The sequence below is a fragment of the Gopherus evgoodei genome, chromosome 1, assembly GCF_007399415.2.
Source record: "Gopherus evgoodei ecotype Sinaloan lineage chromosome 1, rGopEvg1_v1.p, whole genome shotgun sequence".
Classification (NCBI taxonomy): domain Eukaryota; kingdom Metazoa; phylum Chordata; order Testudines; family Testudinidae; genus Gopherus; species Gopherus evgoodei.
Window position 1 is genome coordinate 345,844,218 of NC_044322.1, and position 15,081 is coordinate 345,859,298.

The following is a 15,081-nucleotide window of genomic DNA, read 5'->3' on the forward strand; positions in this document are numbered from 1 at the left end:
GAGTCTTACAATACAAATTAAGTCCCTGAGTCTGTAAGGAATGAGAACATGTGTAACTCTGTGCACATGAATAAGCCCAATATTTCAATGTGTCTGCTCATGCAAAATTTCCAAGTGCTTAAGTATTTGCAGGATCAATATAAATATTTGTGAGCAAATAATAAGTATCCAACAAAAATAACCAGAAACATTCTGAGACCACCTGAATCCTTCCCAGCTTCATTATTCTCAGGAAGACTGGTTAAATATTGGAAAAATTATTTGAAATTCTCTTAGCTAGATTATGCTGTCTGACCTAAATTAGGTGAATCCTAGGGAAGGTTAGGGTGTCCTCTGTATATTTCAAAGTGTGTTCTTTAAATATATATTTATTTAAGAAAAACATGATTAGAACAGCCACAATGAAAATAAAAGATGGGCTTCTTGTCTGATTTCCTGCATAAGACAAGATGCAAAATTACAGCCACTTACTGTATTGAGCCATCTTGTATTAAGCCCAGTAACCAGTGTTTGACTAAAGCATGTCTCCAAACACAGCTTATTGGACTAGATCTGTATCCAGGCTTCTCCAAAGTTCAGTAGCATTTGGAGCCAGGGCTTTATTTATGCCCAACTCCGGTGTAGAGTGCTGTGCACTAGCCAAGGTTGAGTCCCAAGGTAGAGATGACATGCAACTAAAAAGTGCAAACTATATCTTATCTGACATGTAAGTAAGAATCTAATACATGTGTTGCTTGATTTCAAAAGCAGAAGTTTATAGTATATACATGTTAATACATTTATAGCAAATCACAATACAGTTTTGGTTTGAAGCTCTGCTTTTGGGCTGACCAATTAACACCTCATTGTCCAGTATTATATTTTTAAATAGGCCTATTGTTTGTTCTCTCCCTAGGTGATCTATCAGGATTGGACAGACCTACAGGGAAATTCTCCAGGGGCACTTAAGGCCTGTAGTACTCCTGAGACCTGGCAAAGCAGTGGCAAATGAAGTATAGATCAATTTTTCTGTGGATCCAAGTCCTTGCTGTACAGGGTCCTAAAGTTGAAGAGAGTTTAGCTCCTCAGATCTACCAGAGGGTCCCACTGCTGGAGAAGGAGGTGGAGAAGGTAAGGATTTAAGTGGGGTGGGAGCTTGCACTGTTTCCTCATATTTGATTTCTGCTCACTACCAAGTTATACATTTTGAGGAATGGTCTGAGAATACCCCATAATGACATCCTACATTCAAACACAAGAGGCAGGAGGGTAGTGTATTTGTCAGGCCAACCCCTGATGCAACTGCACCCATAAAAGAATCACAATATGAAGCAGTAGCGATGGTCTGTTTAAGCCTCATGCATTTCCAAGTACCTCATGCTTGGATGAAAGCTGCATTCTGCCCACCTACAGTGTGAGTCAACTCTTGTAATTATTGTCAGCGAATGTAAATAAAGGCAATCAGTTTGCTACAGGGGATGCTGTCAGCCATGAATACATACCCATTGCTCAGGTTTCTGCACTGGCAGTCTGCCTGCTCCTGGTGCAATTCAAGGGGCCAGTTGCTCTCTCCAAAGCTGTGAATGGTGTGGTGCCCAGCTATGTGAGATACTACCTCGAACCATATACCTTGTCACTGCAGTTAAGATCAGTCTGGGAGCATTTGCTAGCAGAACTTAAGCTTAAACACTCCAGTCCAAATTTAAAAAATGATTGGGGGTGCGACGGGGTCTATCACTCCTTCTCTGGCTCCTGCTGGAGGCAACAGTGCCGACACCTCCCTGATCAAGGAAAATCCATTCTCACCAGGCTACCAACATGACTTTGGTGCTCCTGAGGCCTAGAAGGAGACACTGGCCAACTGGGAGCCCGCAGGCCAGTTAGGAAGGCTTCCCTGCTGCTTCTCAGGGGCAGTGTGGGGTAAGGAGGAGGGTTTCCTCATCGCTAGCCCCAAACCGTAGAGCCAGGTCAGAACTTGCCCTTGTGGTGTTTTTGTTGGCTTAAAGGCAGACAGCCACATGCTGCGTTTTGTTATTCTTAGTTAACTGGTCAGAGACCTATGCTGAGCTTTTGGCACTGACTGCTCTGCGTCAAGCAGGCAGCCTCAACCTGTGGGCTAATGCAGGAAGTGCTGCAACACCACACTTGGCTCTGCAGGAGGTGCTATGGAACAGCCCTACCTGTGACAGGGAGTGTAAGTAGGTGTAATCTACACACTACTGTATCCTATGCTTTCTTAAGCCCTCCTGTTGGTTACTTTATTCTACACCTTTTTTACGTTCCCTACTGGTTCCTTTATTTACTACAATTTTACCTTTCTACCCTTTCAATGTACAAATTGCAGCATGTTATGCCCACTTTCCAACATGTCACTCTCAGCACATGTAACTATGAATTTGGCTGATACAACTGGGCTCTGCCTGGCAGTATGGCTTCCTCTGCTGAGGGCCTTGCTTTTAGAATTTGCTTTCCTTAGAAGGCCATCAAGGCACGGTACAGGCACATGCATATTTTGATTAGCTTTTCAATAAATGGTTTTTATGCCTCTCATTTTTATGCTTGAACTTGTGTTCCTGCAGCTAAGCTGATTTAGGTGCTATGCTTATTAGTAATGAACCATCCTAAATATGTTTTGAAAAAAGAAAAGGTCTTTCTAAACATTTTTGCATTTTCCTTTAATTAAAAGTTATTTTTAAAGTTTGAAATTGCAGCTCCAGCTATCTGCATTCTCTTCCAAAGGTGCCTGGCTGCTGCTGCTGCCGCCCTTCCGGGGACAGGGGAGCATCTGGTAGATCCCATCCAGCAAAGATGAAATCCATTCCCCCTGCATGGAAGCTGAGAATTCAGGCTCTGTGCAGGTGGAATGCAGAGTGTTTCAGGTGACAAAATCCAGACCCACAGCTAGAGTGAGGGGCTGCCTGTGCCCCTTGATCGCTACTGTTCATTTCTATGGGCTGGAATAGGATTTGCTATTCCCCTCTGTGCCTGGAGTACGAGGCCACTGAATCCATATAAATGTGAATGTGCAGTCCCTTCTCAGGCCTGAACCTATTGTGGCTTTCCATGCCGAACTACGCAGACCCAGAGACCCTTTTGTAATGCACAAGGGCTGAGCAGGCAGCCTTGTTGACTGCTCTGCTATGGCCTCCCATCTGCTGTGAGGCCTCAGTGGTGTTAAGGGAGACCCTTGTGTTGTTCCTCCTAACCAGGGTGCATTTCATTCTTAGTGACAACTCGGTGCATATTCTGGTCAGTGCTTTGTTGCTCCTCCTTGCCACATTCCTCCTTATTTCTCCTTGTTCCTTCTTTCCCCTTTGTACTACCACTTGCTGCTTTCTTTGCTATTCCCCCTTCTAGTTTTTGGGTAAACTGGCCAGTTCTCCCAAGCACTGCTCATGTGATCCTATTAGCATGGGATCTACAGAACTAATACTATAAACCTGTAAGAGGAATAGTTTCTGGCCTATCAAGGTTGTGGTCATGACTGCCCTATAAACCTTATCTCTACTTATCATGCTCTTGATCAACTGCAGGGATCAGCTGAGACACCCAAGGTGGCAGTTCCTAGATCTTTATATCTAGTAGTTGGTGGGTCCTTCATTCTGGAACTCACTTCTCCCTCAGGGCCAAGTTTGCTGACACTCGACAAAATGCATGTGTTTACTCCTATTGTCTGTGGAGGGATTGTGTTAAGCAGGAAGAGAATTCTTTTCTTCTTTGAGATGGGCTTAACAAACATTGTCAATATATGGTGGCTGAGATCATCACTGGGCTGTGTTTTTAAAATCTGCATTTCAGTGCACCCAGAAATAGGACGTATACAATGGACTAAAACACTCCAAAATCTCCAACAACAAAATATAGAGCTGGTCAAAAAATGGGACATAATTTTCATAAAACTTCTTGTTAAAAACTTGTTTTTTTGTTGAAATTTAAAACTTCTGGACCCTGTTACTTCCCCTTTTGTGCAGATGGGAGAAGTCTTGGCTCCACTTCCCACTGTTTACCAGCCATGAATCTGCATCAGTGCATCAGAAGAAATACCCATGCTAAAAATCACACCTTCATGTCCTGTGTATACATATCATCAAGGGTAAGTCATTTGTCAAGGCCAAGCAGCAGGTCTGTGGCCAACTCAATGGCTGAAGCCAGATTTCCCAACTCCTTGACTTGTGCCTTAAGTTTGTTCCTACTCCTATTCAAGTCAATGGAAAAATTCCTACTGATGTTGATAAATTGATTCAATTAAACTGTATCTATTAAATAGTAATCAATAATTAGATAAATTCATGGAGGACAGGTCCATCAATGGTTATTAGCCAACATGGTCAAGAATGCAACCGCATCTTCTGGGTATCCCTAAACGTCTGATTACCAGAAGCTGGGAGTGGATGAAAGGGGATGGATCACTTGATAATTATTCGTTCTCTTCATTCCCTCTAAAGAATCTGTCACTGGCCACTGTTGGAAGATCAGATACTGGGCTAGATGGACCATTGGCTTGACCCAGTATGGTCATTCTTATGTTAATGGTGTACAATCAAGCTCTTAGTCACTAGACCATGGTTCTTCAGAAAGGCACACACAGATTTGGAGACATGCACAAATTCCCTCCACCAAAATATTGCTTGATTGATTATTTATATTGAAAGTGTGCTGGCCAGACTCTCACATAATCATTGAATTAGAGACAGGTCTGACCCAGAATGCTGACTCAAAGCTTCCCAAACATCAGCACATTTCCAGTGTAGATCTGATCTTTAGAAACGGGCATTGTTTATGCAACAGGCTGAAACAAATCCTGGATCCAAATACCCTCAACGTTTTGATCTGGATCTGCATGGTACACCTCCATTTTATGATAACCTGTCCTTTTTAAACAAATAGAACACATCATTGGTGTATATGGCAAACACTGCACAAGGCTTAATAATATGATTATATGATTTTTGACTACAAAGGAGTCAGTGGGGATGCTATCACTTTGGATACCATTGAAGATTACATGCCTGTTATCTTGTATATGTGAAAAATATGATCATCCACCATTATGTAAGTATCCAGTTAAGGAGGGTACTTCCTTCACAGGGGCTGACTTCTCCCAACACACATAACTACAACTGCTGCCCTTTTAGCAGTCGCTACTTCTTGCCACTAACAATACCATTGGTTATAAAGAATGGGAAAAGAAACTCCACTAACTCTAAAAACTACACCCACAAATAGAAGAAAAGGAACTGATACAACAGGAATGCAACTAAAGCAGAACTCATGAGCTGCCGTCACCTCTGTCCTAACTATACTCTCCGTCTTTGTCTGTTTCTTAATCCTGGTCTAAGTTATACTGTAAGCCAGTGGTCTCCACGCTTTTTTGATCGCACACCCCTATCAGTAAAAAAATTTTGTGCATGAACCCCTGTCGCGCCGAAGGATTCTCTTGTGAACCCCATTTTGGAGACCACTGGTGTAAGCAACTCAGAGCGGGGGCTGCTCCTTTTCCAAGCACTGACAGTCCATTGCTGAAGCAGTAAATACTACTACTAACCTCACTCTAGTTCTGTCAGCTAGTTTATGCATTGTGGCACTATGCTGAGGGTTAACTGGTTGCTGACCTTAATCTGGACACATATTTCTGCTATATTTTAAACTCACAATCTGTTAGTATTTGAGATGATGTATCCAAATTCCCTCATGTTGTTTAAGGCTTTTCCTTCTGTCTCTGGGAATACTTTCACATCTGCGGACAGTTCATAGTTTTGTTTTTTTTTCCTGCCATGACCCAAATTTTCCAATTTACAATGGCTCTCTAAGGGCTATGCTCAGAGTTTGCCTGTCGTGACCACTAATTCCCCATAATGCTGTACCTGCAATCTGCCTCTCATATCTATGGACTTCTCTTGGTGATACCACAAGGTTAAGAACATAAGAACATAACATAAGAACGGCCATACTGGGTCAAACCAGTGGTCCATCTATCCCAGTATTCTGTCTTCCAATAGTGGACAATATCAGGTGCCCCAGAGGGAATGAACAGAACAGGTAATCATCAAGTGATCCATCCCCTGCTACCCATTCCTAGGTTCTGGTGAACAGAGGCTAGGGGCATCATCCCTGCCCATCTTGGCTAATAACCATTGATGGACTTATCCTACATGAACTTATCTAGTTCTATTTTGGACCCGGTTATAGTCTTTGTCAGTTTGGACACACCTGTGTCCTAGAAAGCAGAAGATAACAAGCACACACAAAAGGGGAAAGACAAGAATAGCAAAGATAGAAAATGAAGTCCCTGGTGTTGACTTTCATTTGCAGCCTCACTGTTGGAAAAACACAAGCACAGGATATTGTCTTATCAGCCCACATCAAGACCTGGAAAAGTTGTTCCAAGGCTGTTTGGGCTATTGCTCTTAGCTGCCTCTCTGGTCACAGGCTCATAGCAGAATTGCAAAATATAGCCTTGGCTCTCTAAGCCAGACACTTATTAGACAGAAGTCAAAAAGAAGGGGATAGGAAAGAATAGAAATAAGGTGGAGGAAGAAAAAGGACACACTGGGAGTGGGAGAGAGGATGTGATAGGGTCTCACATACCAGGTGGTGTTCAGGATTCAGCCGAAGCTAGTGGAGGTGGTGACATCATCTGGATACCTCCCTTTGGCCTGTAGTTTGGTCAGAACCTCTCTCAGGATCAGGATGACAAAGGCACAATTGTGTCATGCTGAATCCCAGGGTCCCAGGTGGTGGTAGGGGGAGCAGCCATGAGGGTGAAGCTTGCTTCTTCTGCTTTACACTTAACCCTTTACATAGTCAAAACAAGGGAAAGACGGGGGGTAGAGAAAGTTGAAAGCAGGGAGGGGAATAGTTCTTGGAGGCAGAGAAGGAGCTAATAGAGAAGGTGGAAAAATAAGTTATTTGGGGAAAAAGAGGAGAAGATCTTGCGGTAGAGAAGGGCAAATTGTTTGGTACAGTGAAGCTGGAAAACAGGGAAGCTATTGGGGGCATATATTTACAATCTTGGCAACAATGGAATGTACAAACCCTTCATTAAAGTGGCCTATGTGAGCTTGTTCTCCAAACCTAGGAATCTAGATAAATGTGTCACTGGTTGGACGCATCTTAAGTTTCAGCAAAGTTGACTACCAGACTCACTGTGAAGCCTTCCATTTAGTTAGTTGAAATATGTCTAATCCTATCTCCAGGTGCTTTTTCATAAGAATAATCACCCCAATACAAATAAATAATTACATACTGGACTGACAATAACATTGACCCATGAAGCCAACCCTACCAAACTGTATGTTGCTACACTCTCCTTCAGCCAAACCCTTCCCCAAGCATCCAGGAAATAAAGTGAATTTTGCTACATAGCCATGATGTTAACAAGCCTGGTTTCTGTTAGATGACAGCTACGAACATGTAAGTTGAGTTCCTCTCCCTATTCATCAGATGTGAGCTCAACACCTTGACCAACCCTCCCTTTCTTCTCCCTCTCTCTTGCTTTCTCATTTTATCACCATGGTATCCGCATGCTGCCTGCTCACCCCATATGCTGTTACTAGCAGTTTAGGGAGTCTTCTTTGGCTCTTACCTAGTTTTGCATTGTTGTGGGTTCTCATTTCAATCATCACTAGTGTTTCCTCCTCCTCTGAGTTATCAGGATGGAGTCTCTGTGCTTCAAAGTCAGTTGTGGGCTGTCATCAGCCACCTTCCTTGGTTGCACAACAGCAAGACTTAAACTTCAAAGACCGTGACTTCCTGTCCTTTGCTTAATGCTGAAATCTGGCAGAGGGTGACCTATGCCAGGCTGTATTTCTCTGCTACTCCTGCATAAAAGGTAACACTCAGTAGTTATCAGTTCACTTCGTTGTCCACTTATGGAATTGTTTCAGAAGCACTCTCAGTTAACAATGTCTGTGTAATCAGTGAACTTTTATTCACACTGTTTGCATTGCATTAATGCCTAGCGGCCCCTGCTGAGATCACAGTCCCATTACACTAGGCATTGTACAAATGGGTGAAAGCCAATCCCTGCCCCACAAAACTACCAGTCATACAACATAGACAAAGGGTGGGAGAAAGAAAGTATTACTTTCCCTAGTTTATAGACAGGAAACAGACACAATTGTCTAGATACTATGTTCCAATTCCTGAAGTCCTGGCTCGGCTTTTATGATGTCCTTTCTCAAAGAAACTCCCACTGAGTAAGGATTGACTTTGCCCTACAATGTCCTTGTGGACTCTTGTGAAGAGGATTCCGTTGTTCATTATTAAACATTGTTATATTGCAGTAGAGCCTGGACCAGGGGCACCACTTAGGTCAGGCAAGGGGGGAACTGTCCTCCTTCCCCCTCAGACTTCCTGTGTGCCCTGTCTTCCAATCCTGTCCCCTGTCAATGAGAGAGAGAAACTAAGCTGCACATCCTCCTTTTATGGATCCCAGAGACTATAAATGTTGGCTGCCTGCTTAGACGGCAAACGACACGCCCATTTGGGGAGCAGCACTGAGACACAGCACAGGGTCATACTGCAGGGCTGGAGAGAATCAGGAAGGAAGCCTGATAAGGCTTTTCCTGGACAAGTTTGTATGTACCGTGCACGGCTCTCTGGAGAGCCCAGATCTCCAAAGGAAACTTTTTAAAATAAAACCTGTATGGAACCTATGGATACCCAGAGGGCTCTGAGATCCACTGCTTGGATTCACCAGTGAAGTGCCTGTAGCTGGGTGAGAGGACATGTTCTTTCCCTGCTCTCACCCACTTTCTTTCCCTCCTCATCTCCCAGTGTGCAGCCCTCCCTGCTATCCTTCATGCTGTGTTTCTCACTGTTCCCCTAACCCCACTGTTGTGCACCTGCCATCCTTCCTGCAATGTGTCCCACTGTTCACCCTCGGTGTTATTTCCCTCTGCGCTCAGCCACAACCTGCTTGGAGCAGTTTGCCCCACTCATGCTGGGGTTCCACTCCTCACATTCACTTTTTCGTCTCTCCTCAACTTGCTGGGACTGTTTCCCTTCTCTGTTCTCCCTTCCTGCCTGGAATACCTCCTCTTCACTCCTCCAAACTCTGGAGCTAGTCTCCTTTGTCATCCCTCATTTTCTCTCTCTCACACCCTTCCTATGCTAGGGAAGAAGGAGGGAAAAGAAAACATCCTGTGCAGGTGACTGAGTGGAGGCAAAAGGTACGAGCCACCTTTCTCCAAAGGAGATTGGATTTCAGAACTGTAAAAGGCTTCTTGCTTTTGATTTATAATAAAAAAGGGCTTGTGGTTTAAGTTTTCAAACTAGATTTTCTATGGTGAGGCACCTAAATCCATTTTAGACATCTCGATAAGGGCTTGACTTTCAGGGAGCATTCATAACTTTCATTGTAGGCCGTAGGAACTTCAGATGTTCAGCACCTCTGAAAATAACCTCACTTGCTTTGTTGCTGGAGTATAAACCCTGGTATCCAACTTAAGGCAACCTAATGTGAAATTGTTGGCCTTACTTTAAGAAACAAAATTAAAAAAACAGCAGTTTTCTTTTGCACTCCCAGTTCCTCTAATTCAAAGGGACTCATAGCTATGACTTTGCAGAACCCAAATCAGCAACCTCAGCATTTGTTTTCTTGCTCCATCTAGGACAATGAATTCCAGAGCTGAGTAGCACAACAGTAAGAACTCTCTGCCTCTACATGTTCAGAGTGAAGGCCTGTTAACAAAAGCATCCCTGATGATCTTAAATGTTATGACTGAGAATAAGAAAAAAAGGAGGAAAGCGGTCTTTCAGCTAGTTATTAGAGCATGAGACAGAGAACAAAAGAACCAATGAACTCCAGGGTTCTATTTTATAATTTCATCAGTTGCATTATTACTAAGTTCTTGCCTTGTTTCTTTAATAGGGTAAGCAATAGGGAACAGCTCTCCCATATAGTAGACTGGGGGAAGAACTGAGTTGGTGATAGGCTGAAAGGACGAGAAGAGAGGAAGGAAAGGATCCCAAGTGAGAGCTGTGGTCAGCACAGGAGCTATACTGTTAGTTGAATTCATCTGTTAGAGATTATAACTTGGTGACGATCCAGGTTCTTGAGATGCTATTGGAAAGAGGAGAAATGGCAACACTAGAATCCAGTAACAAAAGTCTGAGCTCTTTAAGATAAGCATGATTTGTTAAATGTTTATTTAGTGCAAAGTATCAGAAAACTGAGCTTTATGGCAACTTGGATTGCTCCCGCTCTCCATGAAGAAACAAGCCCCTGAAAGCTTTGTCTGTGTGGTGGTTTTTATTAAAAGTGTAAACAAAAATGGCAGAAAATCTAAACAGAAACCAAAAGCCCTATTTGCTACCAACCCTCCCTGCCCCCTCTTCACTCTTCGCTGGAGTGCCAGCAGTACCTGCAGGACAGATATGCATACATGGCTTCATCATCATGGATGCAAATCTATTCTTCCCAGACAGCCATGGACAGTTGAATAATCAAGTAAATGTAAATTGTATCCATGCGTAGAAACATGCTGAACTTAAAATTTAGTAAACACCTTCAGCAATCAATTATTAGCAATTAAGGTTTGCTTTTCTCATGCAGCAGCACAGACTACCTAGCTTGGATCATTTTTCAGCTAGTGTGCTTAGAAGTTTCTCTTCCTTTTTTTTAAAGCTATTCTCAGTTGGATTAACCAAGTTATACTGTTTGTCAGAAAAGTAGCAAAACTAAATATATCCACTTTGATGGGTAAATGTATGGAAGTAGTTGATATGATAATAATGAGAGGTATTGATGTTCTATGTCTACAGAAAACATGCTGGGCAGGGAATGCAGCAAAGGAGTTGGGCTTAGACTGGAACCTCTTCTACATGGATGACAAAATGGGGGCACGATGGAGTCGGAGAGGAGAGCTGACAGTGTTTGAAGTTATTAGAGTAAGTGACAGACTGATGGCTGTATGAGTCCAAGTTAATGAGTGTATCATGTTTGTGATTCACTGTATGCACGTCAACAGCAAAGGAGAGTTTCCTTCATGACTTGAAGACACTAGTGGACACAACAGCCCTTGAGGAGGTGCTGTTGGTGCTGGGTGACTTAACTGCACACAAAAGCAAAAACACAAGGGTGTGTGAAATAGGTTTAGGCTCTATGAATTAGGAAGGGAAAGTGCTTCTAGACCTGTTTATTGCCAACCAAAAGATGACAGCCAATACCTGGTCCAAAAAGAGAGAAAGTCATTTGGCTATGCACATTAGTGGTAGAAAACCAATTTGACATGACATTGGTAATACAATCTCAGTGGTGTCAAATTATGGATTGAAAAATGATACCTAGAGAGATGGTAGCACTGTAACACAAAGGCCTTGCAGCAAATATTGCTGCAGTGTTGGGCAAAGAGGTAACTCAGCTGAAAAGAAACAAGATCAAAGTACAGAAAGTTAGAGGGCAGTCTAGCAAAGATGTTTTTGCAATCAGTACCGGATAGGTGTCTGGAAACAGATTTGGCATGAGCTGAAGGGAAGTGGAAACTCCTCAAAAGAACACGGATTGCAGTGGTGGAAGAGGTTTGTGGATGATGTATATGGGAAAAAAACAAACGAACAAGAGGAGCGGAGGTGGTCTGGTGGAATATAAATAGTGATCCAAACAAAGGAGATTCTGTGTAAAGAAAAAAGAAATGAATCCATAGAATGGAAATGAAAAGGAATACAAAGAAACCAAGTGAGCTGCCAAGCAGGCAGTGAGGAAGGGCAAAGGGAGTGCCCTAGGTGATTTATACACCCAAGCCTGCAAATGACTCAAATCTGGCTGGCAAAAAGATCTGTAGCATTGCAAAAATAAGAACCAAAGAGAAAGGGGATGGTATTGTAACATTATTTGTAAATGATGATAAGGGCAGGTGGCTAGTAATGCCCAAACAAGTGAAGTATCAGAGGGGTGGCCGTGTTAGTCTGGATCTGTAAAATCAGCAAAGAGTCCTGTGACACCTTATAGACTAACAGACGTATTAATCTATAAGGTGCCACAGGACTCTTTGCTGCTCAAACAAGTGAAGGAGAGGTGGGAAAATATTTTGAGAGTTTCTCAAATGAAGCAAAAGTGGAGTTGCCAACATGTGATCCTAATGTGGTGCCGGAGCCTGACAGAGGAGGTGAGAAATGCAATCCAGGAAATGAAGAATGGTAAGGCAGCAGGACCTATAAAATTATGTTGGACCTGGTGAAAGCCTTGGGTGACAGAGACATAAAATGGGCGAGCAGAGTGGTTAAAGCTTATGGCAAGATAAGAATTCCTAAAGACTGATGCAAGTCTATCGTGGGCCCAGTTCATAAAAAGGGAAGTATCCAGGAATGTGGAAACTATTGAGGGATAAAGTGATTGTCACATACCCGGATGCAGGCCTTGGGCCAAAAAGTTTGCCCACCCCTGGATTAGAAGAATTGCCCACCCCTGGACAAGAACAATTCAACTTTAGGAAAGAACTAGGAACCACAGGTGCTACTTTTGTAATTTGGCAAGGGATGCAGAAATGACTAGACCACCAACTGGATAGCTTCTGGGCTTTTATAGACCTAGGAGAGGCATACAATAAAATGGACAGAAGGATGCTCACACCAGAGCTGAGGAAATATGGAGTGCCCGAGGATTTAATAACTATGATGAATGCCTTATATTGATCACCTAAAACAGTGATCTGAACATGTTTTGAGATGACAGGTTCCTTTTGAAGTGAAAGTTACACCGCACCATAGGTTGGCCCTCAGTATGCTGCTGTTTATCACATTGATGGTCTAGGTCAGCAGGAAGATCCCGATGGGAAAAGATGATAAACTGTTTGTGACTGAATGCACCCCTGTATTCACACAGGACACATTATTGTAATAATCTTCATACAAAATATGTCTTGTGTGGTATCATCTCAGAACTAATAACCTACTGGTCATTAATATCATGGTGAAATGCATATAGCACCGTTGTTTGTAAAGTTATGAAATCCACCTCCTTTCCAGGACGCTAAAGGCACATGTTTCAAATCACATAGCCCCAGCTAGGTAGAACTGATCAAGCAAGCCTATCTTAAGCAAGCTGAGGTGTTTTTATCTCAATTTGCATAAAAGCTGTAAATGGGAGTCCTCAGACAGGAAGAGGGGAAGAAAAAAGACAAAGAAAATCTGCACTTGAGCATATGCAGGTGAAAAAACAACAGATTAACACCTCTTCTCCACCAGACTCCATATCTCCTTGATCTCAGCTGAAAATAACTATCTAGGGGTCATTCTCAAGAAAATAGCATTTCAAAAGGTGACTGAACTATGAAAGTGAGAGGCAAAAACACCCCAAGTGATCTCTCCCTGTCTATCTCTCTCTCTTCACTTAAAAAGACAAAAGAAACAGTTGTTGGATTGTACTGAAAATGTACTGAAAAACTGGTGAGAATTTTACCTTCAACCAAGTCTAGTTTGTTAAATTTAGTACTAGGCAGTATTTTATATTTATTTTTTCTTGTAACCATTTCTGACTTTAATGCCTTAATACTTGTAATCACTTAAAATCATCTTTTTTGTTAAATAAACTTGTTTTATTCTTTAATCAAAACAAATCTAGTGTTGTGAGCTGTGTGGGTAACTCCATTTAAGGTGGCAGGTTATTGTATATTGTTCCCTTACAGGAATAACAGACCTAAAATATCTGAGTTGTCCAGGAGAGGGCTGGACATTACAGAACAGACATTTTGAGGGGAAAATCCAGGACTGGGAGTGTGTTGGGAGTCACCTTGCAAGTAATAACCAAGGCTTGCGGAAGCCAGATTGTGGCTGGTGTTTGCTGACAGGCTGCTGGGATCAAAGCTGCTGGGCCAGGGCTGTAGCTATACACAGACACTCAAGGTGTGACATGCATGTTGTTTGGCAGCTTGTGAGCAGCCCAGCTGGAAGCTACAGCAACAAAGCAGTGTAGGGCATCCAAAGTTGCAGAGCAGGGATGACACAGCCCCTCACTGGTCTGGATTGCACCCTGGAATGTCATACTGCTATATGCAGACAAAATAGCACTATGGGCATCCTCAAAAGAAAACCTAGAGGAAATAGCAAACCAGTGGTAGGACCAGCTAAACTGGCCTGGGATGAATATGAGCAAGACTAAGACTGAGGCCATGTGAGGTGAGGTGCCACAAGGACATTGGACATAAGGTTTAATGGAGTGAAACTAAGCCAGATTGACCAGTACAAGTGCCTTGATGGCCGGTCATCAAAGAGGGTGAGCTTGAACCTGAGATACAGTCCAGGTTGGAGAGTGCAGGGAGAAGGTGGAACAATATCTCAGGGGTTGTGTTATGCCACTGAGACTGAAAGCCCAACTGTATAGAACAATGGTGTGTCCTGCAATACTGTGTGGTGCAGAAGTACAGATGATAAAGAGACAAGTGATTCAACACCCACCTTTGAGGTGTCTTTGCACCATAAAAGAAAGTACATGAAGACACATATGTCAAAATGAAAGTATTAGGGTGGAAGTCAAAGTCTGCGATGTGGCTGACCAACTTCACTGGTTCAGACGCATGCAGAAGATGAATAAAGACAGGATAGCGGGAGAGGGTGGCAGGAGAGCGTCTCTGAGGAAAGCCAAAGAAGTAATGGAAGGATTGCATCAAAGATGATAGTAAGCAGGTGGACCTTAGTGGTCCCTCAGACAGGCAAAGATGGTGGATGCTTGCACTATGACCTTACCCCAGTTGATGGGATAAGGGGAAGAAGAAGAAATTGATTACACTCCTCTTTCAGGTACTTGTTGTGCCTTAGGCTGGGATTGCAAATGCTGGAATCCTCTAATCGCTGATGGTGCCTAAGTGAGAAGATACCATGGATGAGGGATGAAAAAGTGGAAAATTCCTACTTCCATTTGACCTCATCTTGGCTATCAGGCATGTCTGCTTTGGTAGTCAAATGCTTGCTTCTCAGATGATGACTCATGTCCCCATGTCAAAGAAATCTGATACCATATCAAGAAACTTTGAGTAGAGCCACACTACAGTTCTCTGAACAGGACACTTTCCTCTCAGATGAGATTGTTTATTTGACTTTAAAAACAACAAGGAGTCTGGTAGCACCTTAAAGTCTATTTGGGCATAAGCTTTTGTGGGTAAA

General features: G+C 42.9%; 1 protein-coding gene across 3 annotated transcripts in view; it reads left to right on the top strand.

The window, feature by feature from the left end:
- Positions 1–1,042: 1,042 nt before the first annotated feature.
- The window catches only part of CD36 (CD36 molecule), an 81,378-nt gene continuing 67,339 nt past the window's right edge, over positions 1,043–15,081 (top strand). Inside the window, exons 1-2 of one of the 3 annotated variants that reach the window (XM_030554304.1) lie at positions 1,043–1,110; positions 10,747–10,872. In XM_030554304.1, the coding sequence (XP_030410164.1) occupies positions 10,807–10,872 (66 nt within the window). In that variant the 5' untranslated portion in view covers positions 1,043–1,110; positions 10,747–10,806. Of the gene's footprint in view, positions 1,111–10,746; positions 10,873–15,081 lie in introns of those variants that run through there. The other 2 variants (XM_030554293.1, XM_030554298.1) reach the window with 2 other exon arrangements.